The sequence below is a fragment of the Bison bison genome, unplaced genomic scaffold, assembly GCF_000754665.1.
Source record: "Bison bison bison isolate TAMUID 2011002044 unplaced genomic scaffold, Bison_UMD1.0 scf7180017864376, whole genome shotgun sequence".
NCBI classification, from domain to species: Eukaryota; Metazoa; Chordata; class Mammalia; order Artiodactyla; family Bovidae; genus Bison; species Bison bison.
This window is the reverse complement of record NW_011494948.1, coordinates 2,153,302-2,165,242: the sequence shown is the minus strand read 5'-3', so window position 1 is coordinate 2,165,242 and position 11,941 is coordinate 2,153,302. Positions and strand designations below refer to the sequence as shown.

General features: G+C 35.5%; 1 protein-coding gene across 9 annotated transcripts in view; it reads left to right on the top strand.

The window, feature by feature from the left end:
- The window catches only part of PTPRD (protein tyrosine phosphatase, receptor type, D), a 572,360-nt gene that overhangs the window by 374,707 nt on the left and 185,712 nt on the right, over nt 1-11,941 (top strand). For 6 of the 9 annotated variants that reach the window (XM_010856985.1, XM_010856992.1, XM_010856986.1 and 3 more), the window contains exons 10-13: nt 1,583-1,727; nt 5,200-5,505; nt 6,395-6,588; nt 8,918-8,944. In XM_010856985.1, coding sequence (XP_010855287.1) covers nt 1,583-1,727; nt 5,200-5,505; nt 6,395-6,588; nt 8,918-8,944 — 672 coding nt within the window. The remainder of the gene's footprint in view (nt 1-1,582; nt 1,728-5,199; nt 5,506-6,394; nt 6,589-8,917; nt 8,945-11,941) is intronic. The other 3 variants (XM_010856991.1, XM_010856989.1, XM_010856988.1) reach the window with 1 other exon arrangement.

Genomic DNA, 11,941 nt, shown 5'->3' with positions numbered 1-11,941 from the left:
CTTCCTCCAGCCCAGCGTTTCTCATGATGTACTCTGCATATAAGTTAAATAAGCAGGGTGACAATGTACAGCCTTGATGTACTCCTTTTCCTGTTTGGAACCAGTCTGTTGTTCCATGTCCAGTTCTAACTGTTGCTTCCCGACCTGCATACCCTATTAAAAATAAAAACAGTTATGAGAGAGGTGGTCTTTTGGCAATGGTTGGATACTTGACTTTTGGCATCCCTACTGTGCTTTACAAATGTTTATTTAGGAAATTCCTTTTTTTTCTTATTATTTGGTAAGTCTAAAATTTGTTAAAGCTTTTTTATTTGCAAGCCAGAACACCCTAAGGATGTTTTCTCTAGTTTTATATTTGAATTCCCCTTCCCTGATTTCTGGTTTGTGTGAACACCAAACACTGTTTAATAAAAAGCCTTGTAAGATTATTGATGCCATTACAAGATTACATATTAGTATGTTTTTTAAGGTTTGCTACAGACTCATGTTCAATCTGAGATTGATTACCCATAGATAGCTATATTTGTACTAAAATGGCAAAGGCAGATTTCAAGCATGAAAATAAGAGTTACAACATTCAATTAAAAAAAAACAGTTATTTCAGAAGCCTTTTTGATGTCAGGTTATAGAAAAGTTTGTGGTTTCTTTTTCCTTCCTGTAGGCCCTGTGATGCAGGGAGCTCAAATCTGGTGCTCTGTGCCAACCTAGAGGAGTGGGGTGGGGTGGGAGGAGGGAGGGAGGTTCAAGAGGGAGAGGACATACATCATTCCTATGGCTGATTCGTGTTGATGTAAGGCAGAGACCAACACAATATTGTAAAGCAATTATCCTCCAATTAAAAATAACTTAAAAATTAATTTGAAATCAACATAGAGTAATGATATGGTTTCATATATATTATCCAGCTTTCTTCAGTAACTAACATCTGATTTTTATCCCGGCCGACCTTGGCAATTTCAGATCTCTTTTATAACAACGTCATGTAAATTGTATGCCAGTTTCCATTGTTATGTTACTTCTGGCCATATTTTCTTTGCCCATACTTGGGTTTCAGGCTGTCATGGGAAATGAGCTAGACATCTCTTCAAATGGACTGTTGGGCATAGCCACTGTCAGGAATGGGTGTCAGTTTCTATTGTGGACAATGTCACAACCACACACATGCCTTAAAGTTGAAATGCCTTCATGGGTGGTGGCCTCTCACTGCCCCTTATCTGATGTATTTGAAACACTGTGTCATCATTAAATAGATCCTTGACTTCCTTTTTTTCTAGTTGTCTTACTTGTAGAAACTTACCACTCCACTATTCTTGCCAGGGAAATCCCATGGACAGAGGAGCCTTCTTGGCTACAGTCCGTGGGGTCGCAGAGGCTTGGACACGGTTTAGCAACTAAAAAAACAACAGTCTTCTTTATGTGATGCCCTTAGTGTGGTCCTTGATACTCACTGTTGATTCTGTTTGTGATATTTTGATAACATTATAACCCTGATGACAGAAATCTGATGTTCTGGGCAGTGTGATAAAAATACATGCACAGATCTTAATGAAAATGATCAAGTTCCCTTGTTACATATCCACAGCAACGGATCACCATTGAGCCAGGGACATCTTACAGACTGCAAGGGCTGAGACCAAACAGCTTGTACTACTTCCGTCTGGCGGCACGCTCTCCCCAAGGCCTGGGTGCTTCCACAGCTGAAATATCAGCCAGAACCATGCAGTCAAGTAGGTGTCTCTCTTTGCTTATATTCTGCCCCTTTTTTCCACTAGGAAGTGTTGCCGGCTTTTATCCTCACCAAAAGACTTGCTAATTCATATTCTTTTAATAGCTGGTAGTCTCTATACCAGCAAGTGTCCAGTTTTAGAGATTAGAGTTATCAAGACCTTGGTTTTCAGGCTGGGTCCAAATGACAGACCCCATTCTCTCACTCCTGGAATTGAAAGTTATTTAGAGAAGTTAGGAAGCCTCCTGGAGAAGGCAATGGCACCCCACTCCAGTGTTCTTGCCTGGAGAATCCCAGGGACGGGGGAGCCTGGTGGATTGCCGTCTGTGGGGTCGCACAGAGTCGAACATGACTGAAGCAACCTAACAGCAGCAGCAGCAACAGTAAACCTCCTTGAGAAAAATGGGTAAAAACGTTGAATTTTGCTGTAAGGCAAAATTCAAGTTGAGAACACTGCAAAATAATCAGAGGAGGGCTTAGCAAAGATAGCTAAAGATCAAATTTTCGCCTCTTTTAAAGACAGATTTTAACTTTGCTTATGACCAAGTCTTCATGTCACCTATTTGTTCCTAGTTTGTTGTTAACTTTGCAAGTAGTTCATATGAAAATTTGAAACATTCACAGAAGATCTGTATTTGGACAAATTTAGGAACAATGGAATAATCACAAGTATAGTGGCGAACCTAAATTGTATTTCGTTTCCTCAGGTTTCTTTTCATTTGGGGACTCTTACTCTAAAGCACAGTTGTGTTGATCACAATGGAGTTCATTTTGTCTAGGGAGGACTGTTCTGTATAATGTGTTATATGGCAGGTTGTTTTTGATGGAAAGTCTGGCGGCTTATATAATACTACTGTTTGCTCTTTATTAATAAGTTTCTATAATTTATTAAACAACCATTTTTCTTGAACGGTATTTTGGACTTTCCTTAGATTTTAAAAGTATTTTATATTTTATGTGGTTTGTGATATAGTGACATAGATATGTATAAAATGAATATGTGGAATTTCATAAAGAGGATGTTCTATTGACCTAATTGTTAGACTATCAGAAAACATGAAATTTACAGTTTTTTAGAGAATGAGTTTCCTTTCATATAAGCAAGTCTTCCAGAATTTCATTTTCTATAGATAAATCTTTTCAGTTTTTGATGATAAAATTCATAGTTTTCCTCAACACATGATTATTCATATGAAAAGTATTAGTATTCTGTTGCTTAATCCCTTACTGATTATAGTTTATTCCTATAACATTCCATTTCTTGTAAAACTCAAACATGTAAATCAGTGCAGTATTGTGTCTTCTTTGAGTTCCAGGCAGGCTAATAAGTAATATTGCAGAAGATAACTCTTAAAATCAGACATTTAATTAACAGGAAGGTGACATGCTTTAATATCATATTTTGCATGTTTTTTACAAACTTAAGTTTTTTTGTATATACACACCTAATGGATACATACATGCTTCCCTGGTGGCTCAAATGATAAAGAATCCGACTGCATTGCAGAAGACCTGGGTTTGATCCCTGGGTTGGGAAGAACCCCTGGAGGAGGGCATGGCAACCCACTCCAGTATTCTTGCCTGGAGAAGTCTGTGGACAGAGGAGCCTGGTGGGCTACAGTCCCTGGGGTCACAAAGAGTAGGACACGACTGAGCAACTAAGCACAGCACAGCAAATGCATATATAGATACTTACGTACAGAGAGACAGCATGGACTTCCTATAACCACATCAAAAGCTTATCTACTCTTTATTAGAGTTTCAAGTGGTGTTACATATACTCTCGCAGAATAGGAGGTCTAAAGGTAGGAATGCAGTGAAAACCAAATCAGTTTTTTAAAAAGAATTACAAATGAGTCTTTGCTGTTACATGAACAACTCAATTTATTATGAATGATAGTGCATATGAAATAGTTTCATAATTTGAGGTATAAGAACCTATAGTCAGAATCAATAAAAATGATGTTCTTGTGATTTTGCAAATCTTATACCAGATTTACAAGGCTGTTTAATGATAATTTTCTTTTTGTCTGTACAAAGATCTTTTCATTTTGATTGCCTATAATGAAGAACACAAGACATGTAAATTAAGAAAGACTGATAATTGTCTATATAATAAGATATACCTGACACTACATATTATTAAGGTTCACAGAATGTAAAGAACTACTCAAACTGCATGTTCAAATACAAAAAAAAATAGAAATGTTTTACTCTTCAATCATCTATATTGTCTTATATATATGCATACATATTTACATGTATTTTATCTAAATTCTTTGTGCTTCTTTAGGAATATTATAATAGTAGTCACATTGTTCTTTCTTGCTTTTTTTCAAATAATGATATGTTTGGTTTATTTGATGGAAAGTAATTACTCGGAAGGTTAATAGTTTATATTAAAATGGGCATTAAGAAAGTTTATCTTTTAACTCTCATGTAAATTCTACTTTATATGAATAATTATGTACAAAATGAAAAGAGCTACATACAAATTGGAAGATAAGTCATATCTTTCCCAGATGGTTCTCAGGATTTTTTTAAACAGTTCTTTTTAATGGCTGTGTTATTGACATTTTGTAAGGGATAGATGATTTTTATTGATTTTACCAAAATTTGCTGGTGGGATCTAATTCTTCACTAGCAATGATGTCCCAAGAAGAGTTATAATTTTTTTTAAAAAACTGGAAGCTGACATAGGGTAAGTACAAGTTACAGTCAGAATCAACCAGCCTGACATTTACCCTCGGGTAGGTAAACCTTGGACTGCATTTTCATCCTCTGTCGATCTGCATGCTCACTGTATATGGGCTATGATCAGTATCAGGCTAACACTTCTCATTAGAACTGGTCAGAATACTGATTTTCAGATAGTCAGAGGGAACCCTTTTATGTTTGTTGGGCTTTTATTTACTTCTCTTTTTAAAATTTTAATTGGCAGAATAATCTAACAGTTATTGCCACTTTTCACACTGAAGAACCTTTTTGCAAATGAGTACTGTATATGAATCAGAATGCAGTTCAGTAGCCAAAGCTTGAAATGGTGTCTCTTAAACGTCATCAGACTCTCATGTAACAAATCTTGTACTGTTTGCAGCTTTTTATGAAGTTCGATAGTCTGTAAAATAGGGCTGGGGAATACTGAGGGATTGTTTTAGAAGAAGAATTTAAATTGCAGGTAGGTAATTTTATTTGAGGCTCTGTTATCTTAAGATTTCATTTTCACATATTCCCCCCACCCATTATTTAACAATTATTTTTGGTCATTTATTCATTTTTTGGTTTATTCATATTACTAAGCCAAGGTTCATAAATTTATCTTTAAAATTTTAAGTTTCAAAGTCTTATTTTCATTTTGTTGCCCTTCTTGTTCGTCTATTTATTTTCGCCTTTTCTTTTGTTTTATCATTTTTTTTTTCCAACCACTCCTGTCCTTTCACTCAAACCCTCCTTTAACTCACTACCAAAATAAGAGCCGTCAGCTCCTCCTCAAGACATTAGTTGCACCAGTCCAAGTTCCACTAGTATTTTGGTAAGTTGGCAACCTCCACCAGTGGACAAACAGAACGGCATTATTACTGAATACTCCATCAAGTATACTGCAGTGGATGGAGAAGATGACAAACCTCATGAGATTTTGGGAATCCCTTCGGACACTACCAAATACCTTTTGGAACAGCTGGAAAAATGGACTGAATACCGGATCACTGTGACAGCCCACACCGATGTCGGCCCTGGCCCTGAGAGCTTGTCCGTGTTGATTCGAACCGATGAAGATGGTATGTTGCCTCTGCTCCATCAGTTTGCGCCCTTCTACCACGGTCTTGCTCTGCTGTCTTTTGATAGGCTAACAGTAATGTGCTTTTTTCTGCTCATCTTTTTTTATCCAGTGTCACTGTAACTTCAGCAATTTTTGCTAAAGACCTATCTTTGCTACGGCCTGGGAAATTTTTTTTTTTTTTTTTTTTTAATCTCAACATAGTCATTTGCTTCCTTTTTAAAGAACAGTTTGCTCCTGTGACCTTGCAATCCAGGCCCTTCTCTGTACCTCCGTCTAATGTCTTCTGCGTTTTTCTTGGCTTTTTGTAGTCGCTTCTTTTACATTTTGATGTTAACTTTTCAAAAGCACCTTCTTATCTTCTTGTTGCCTTTTTGTCTTGAACATTTCAGAGACAGTGATGCTCGACATTCAGTTTTTGGCATCTGTTGTATGGAATACCTTTGATATGAGAAAAAAAAAAGAAGAAAATCCATATAATCAAGAATCTTTTTATTCTGCTAAAAAAGAAACCTAAAAAACACACACAGCAATCAACAATCAGTTTTTGTTATTATTTCAATGCTATACTTCTTTGTGCTTTAATGCTTTGAACCTCAAAGCATCTTCCTTGGCTTTTGTACATTTTTTACATGTTTTTCTATTTCTCTGATACTCTTTTTTTCTTCCATTTTTTTTTCTTTTTTTTGGCATCGGTCATGCTTTTTGATCTTTTCTTAAAAGGTAGAGCAGATTGGTTGAGCATTTTCATTGGTTGAAAATGTTTGTATTCCACAAACAAACATGGTGGGGTCTACCCATTTTTTTTTTTTAAACCTAAGTAAAGAAAATGCTCTGACTGGGTGGGACAAGTGCCTATAATTTTCTTTTATCCAATGATGTTGTTCCAGTTCCTAGTGGTCCTCCTCGCAAAGTCGAGGTAGAGGCTGTCAACTCAACATCTGTTAAAGTCTCATGGCGCTCACCTGTGCCCAATAAACAGCATGGCCAGATAAGAGGATACCAGGTGCATTATGTGAGGATGGAAAATGGTGAGCCCAGGGGCCAGCCCATGCTGAAGGATGTCATGCTGGCTGATGCACAGGTAAGCATCTGAGAAATTATACAGGTATACTTTTATAGTATACATCTGTTTTAGCCTGTACCTTAAAATGGGCCCCATTTTCATTTTTTCTTTGATATTTTTAAATGTCTATACAAAATTCTAGATTTTAAAGAAACTTGAAGTATAATTGATTTGCAGTGTTGTGTTAATTTCTACTGTACAGCAAAGTGATTCAGTGATACAGATATAGACAAAGATACAAAGGTTTGCCTCTGCTAATCCCAGTCTCTCACTCTGTCCTTCCTGGACCCTGCATCCCATTTAGCAACTAGAAGTCTGTTCTCTATGCATGTGGAGTCTATTTCTGTTTTGTAGATAAGTTCATAACATTCTAGCTTTAAAAACACACGATCCATATTTATCTTTTCAGTCAGAGTTGACTTCAAGTGAGGAAGTGAATTGAAATGACACATCTGATTCAAAACACAGAACATTTTTTTTTTTTCCAATACAGATACTTGGCTCTCTACAGCTATCTCTCAGTTTGCCTTTCTGACTTTTAAAAAAAAATCGACTTAATTAAATCAAAGGGAAGAATTTTAAACAGCAATTTTGCTGATAGTCTACTTTCTACTATGCTAAAAGTATTTGAAACTAAGTTAATCTGTAATTTCTAAATGAATGCCTTCTTTCACTGAAGAGTAAACATTTTTATTTGGGGAAATGTATCCAGACAGTATTTTTATCTGTCATTTATTTACCAAATTACATATTTAATTAAAATAATTATTTCATTTCCAAGAAAATGAAGATAATAATAATGACAAAAATTATAGAATTTCCCAGGGAATTAATGAGATCCTGTATGTTGAGCCAGTTAAAATTATTAAGTGTAGTTGAGTTTGTGAGAAATTCTTTCAAGCCAAAGGCAGTGATTTATAACCATATAATCACAACTTGGTTTTGTAATAAGTTATTTAAAAGAGGACTTTTTTTTCAATTTTTAAATAAAAAACAATATCATAATAAATCTATTTGTACATATTTTTCTGGAAGGGAGAGGAAGATTGTAATTAATAAGCATCCTGCTGGGGGTTATACATATCCCATGGAGTAGTTTACCTTGTTCTAGTAGAGACAGGGTATGAGAATGGAGTGTTTCGCTTATTCAGCAAAATTGGTAGCTGGGCCTGGAAATAGATGGGATTAATGCAGATTTGAAACCAATTCATTTGAAAATTCCTTCTTTTGTATGAAAGTGGGGAAGATTATGAACAAAATGGAAAACTGTTGTACCAAACTGCTACATTTTGCCTTCCTTTCTCTGTGAAAATAAAAGGGCAATAAATATCCCACCTTTTTACCCCAGAGTCTTTACTTCGTATTTATCCCAAAGTCTTAACTCACAGAGGTGCTTATTTGCTTTAGCTATAAAGCATTCTAACTAAAGGGGTCTAGCTTAGTGACTTATTTACCTCAAAAACCCAGTTGTATGGTTTTCATTTGAAGGACATTTCCATAAATTTAGTTGGAGATTCATAGTGTCCCATAATATTCTGGAGAAAGCACTATAGATTTGGCTTTTAATAAATATTTATTTTGTACTACCCGTAAAACAGAAAGTTCTTATAAAATATAGTATAAAAAATGCTTACGTTTTATTTGGTGCGTCTGTAATTTTTAAAAATAAAGTGATACGACCATCATGTTTTGATGTCCCTCATCAGTTCTTAGATAAGCTTACATTACAGAACAGTAGTTCTTTTGCTGTTTTTATTGGGAATATGGTAGTCAATGAAATTATATAATGCAAAATGCCTTAAATGTCAACTCAATCTTTTTTTCCCTCCTCTTCTGCTTTGGCTTTTCTTTCTTATTTTGCTGATTTTCCTTGTGTTGTTGTTCTGGTTTTGGGTTGATTTATTTTTTGCTCATATCATGTTCTGATAATTCGTTGAACTTTTTTTACATCTTATAGGACTTCATTGATGTACATTTTCAATATAATGAAGATGTTAATCTAAATAGTAACTTGAATTGCATAATCTAGATAGAAATCAAAATAAACGTCACAATGTAGTATACCTAGCACTTTGTATGCCTTATTGATATTTTAAAAAATTAGTTGGTTTTAGTGATAACAATATAGAGTGTATTTACTTTTAATTTCTCAATTAGGAGTGGAGGTGGCAGCATAACACTCATATACTGTTTGGGATTTTATTGTACATACCTCTTCAGTTGCTTATTTTTTCTATTTTTTTTTTTTAGTCTAAGGAGGGCACCATTGCCTTTATCAGGCTACAAACTTCTCTTCATTTCTTTTTATTTTGTTTCCCTCCTCCCCAACCTTCTTAATCTCAATCAGTGGGAATTTGATGATACTACTGAACATGTGAGTAATTTTTGGCTGCTCTGTCAAAACAGATTATAAATGGCTGTTTTTTACTGATACTCCCCTTTCATTTATTTGTACTGTGACATCACAGTTTGCTTGGATGCATGAACTAACAAATTATTTTTTAAAGTATTTTCACTACATGGTATACTTTTTTTTTAAATTTTTTCCCCTCATTGTTGTTTTGTGAAATTGATGTGCTGAAATTGATGTGGTGCTATTGATTACATGAGAAATATCATGAGTTGATATTGTGCGATGGCTGTTACTAACTCTGCCTTGTGACACAGTTAGAGGAGGCATGCTTTAAGTGGAGGTATCACAGACTGGAGATGTCTAGTTTGTTCTGGGCTGCTCATAAATCCTGCTCCAGGGTTGCATATTCAGGGCATAATATGATCTAAATCTGGCACCAATTAACTCTGTGTAGAAATGGCAGTTCTCTGTTGAACCCATACAAATTTGAGTGAAATTGCATGAGTGGAAACACCAAGAAGTAGGAGGTATCTTACTGAGTGAAGAATTTTTTAAAAATACTGTAATGAGTGGACTGTGTTAGTCTGTTAGTTTTTACATTGGGAGTTTATTATGTATAAAGAACTGTGGATGACACTGCCTACTAAGTGCTTACAGTCTAGGTGGATAGGAAGGATGTAAAGTTCAGAAAAGTTCCATGAATACAACCAATGTGATGCCCTCAAGTAATGTATGAATAATTAGTATTTAAATGATAATATCAGTTAGAGCTATGAGCTTAGGGACAGAGCACCAGGATGGTAGACATCCTGAAACTTATGGAGAACTCATCCCTGATGAGTAGGGATTAAAGAGGTAATCCCTGTATGTCTGTGTCTGTTGCGGAGTTGGAAGTGAGAATGTACTTATTGAAGTACATTCTGAACTCAGCAGAAGTAGACATAGACATAAGAGTGTGGCAAAAAGTCAGCTGATAATGAGCTTGGCAGTTTGACAGAACTGAAGAGTTCAAGTTATTACATACATTATATTTTAATATAATGTTGGAAAGATCCAAAGTGAAAAAGTGAAAGTCACTCAATCAGCTCCGACTCTTTGTGACCCCAAAGACTGTAGCCTGCTAGGCTCCTCTGTCCATGGAATTCTCCAAGCCAGAATACTGGAGTGGTTAGCCCTTCCCTTCTCTAGGGGAAAAAACCTAAAGTTTGAAGCTAAAGACCTGATCTCTAACTCTTCAGTACTTGAGAGATTTTTTTAATGTTAAAAAAGAGCAATAAGATAAAGACTGGTAGGAAGTTTTCTTTCATTTAGTAAATAAATATTTTTAGCCAAAACAAAGGTCTCTTATAGAGGTTCTTGGTAAATATGATAATCAAGTTATCACTTCTCATGAAATCGACACTGTAACAGTGTCTTATACACTTCTTTGATCATAACCCATAGTAAAAAATGCATTATTTGCCATGACCAATGCATGTGTATGTTTAAAATAAAGGTTTCACAAAATAATACCTTACTTTTAAATATATTCACATTTTAATGTTCAAGTATATCCATTTGTTTAAAAAAATGCTGGTCTTAAGTGGCTAAATTCATTTCATCAGCTACTAAATGGGTCGTTACCTGCAGCTTAAAAATCAATAACTTCATGGATAGATTAAGAGAACTAATACAGTTGATAAGGAAACAAGTTAACAGTTCTTTTCCTAAATCATGAAGTGATTTTTTTTTAAAGTTGAGAATCAGAAATGAAAAAGGGAAAGTTATGATCAATATTTTAAAGGAAGAATGAACAGAACCATACTAACTAGCTAAGAATTTGAAGGAGACTGTTGGACCAAAGATTGTTCATAAGTTTTGAAGATGCTCCATCATTCATTAAAATATGGAAATATTTTATGGAAGAAGGGGACCCCACTTCTGGGAGTAACGTGTGCTTTAGTTACATTGAATTTGAGATACCACTTGACAGTTTAGGGAAACTGTCCAGCAGATATTCACAGTGTATATACTGCTGGGACCCTGGGGAAAGTCAAGGCTAGAGATGAATGTAGGATATAGGCAGAAAAAATTCTCTAAGTTTTAGAAATGAAACTAGTTTTTTTTCGTTTTTGTTGTTGTTGTTGTTGTTGTTGTTTTAGGACTAGAGAGAAAGGCAGCAGATAAATGACTGTGTCAGGACATTTGGAATGACAGCTATTAGCAAGCAGGGGCAAGAATTAGGGTGCAGAATGGAATAGGAGGATACAGAAAGAGGAATAGTGGTTCTGATGTCAGCCAGAGAGGGTGTGGAGACCACCAAGGTAGTACAGCCACAGCTTTAAGAAAGAAAATGTAACTCAAGAGACAATGTGATTCAAGCAAAGAGAGGTATGCTAGAGATTAGACCACTGAAGGTTTGAACATTTGCACTGGCACTACTTATATTATCCAGTCACAACCTGTGTGGAAGGAAGGTCATGTGTGATTGCTTAACTTCAATTTTATGAATGAGAAACTTACGGAAGGCTCAGCATTTGTAAATTACTTGCCTCTCAATTTAGTGATAGACTCAAGTGATAGAATCGCTTCTTTTTTCTCCCAACCCAGCCTGTTTTCATCAGTAGTTCTGTGACATGAGGGAGACCTTGGAAATAATAATGTTGAGATTTACCCATCCTAATTTTTGAATTGCCAGTGTGCCTACCATAATTTTAAGTGCCACTCTGGAGTGGTTCACTTAATTTTTATATTCTCTGTGATGTTGGTGAAACCATTCCTGAGGGTACAAATCTCTCTCTCAAATTTAGTCTATTCATCTGATAGAATAATTTTTCCAGTGGCTCTTGAGGATGGTATCTGAAATTTTTGAATTTCCACACTGGTGAGATTCCTGCTGTTTTTAGAAAAGCACATTGTCAAAAGCTGTCATCCCTGGGTTCAAATTCAGCCATTGATTTCTATGGTGCCCCTTACAGCCTTGCACAGAAAAGTCCCGCTGTTCTCCATTCACACAATGAAATCCATTCACTAAACTCT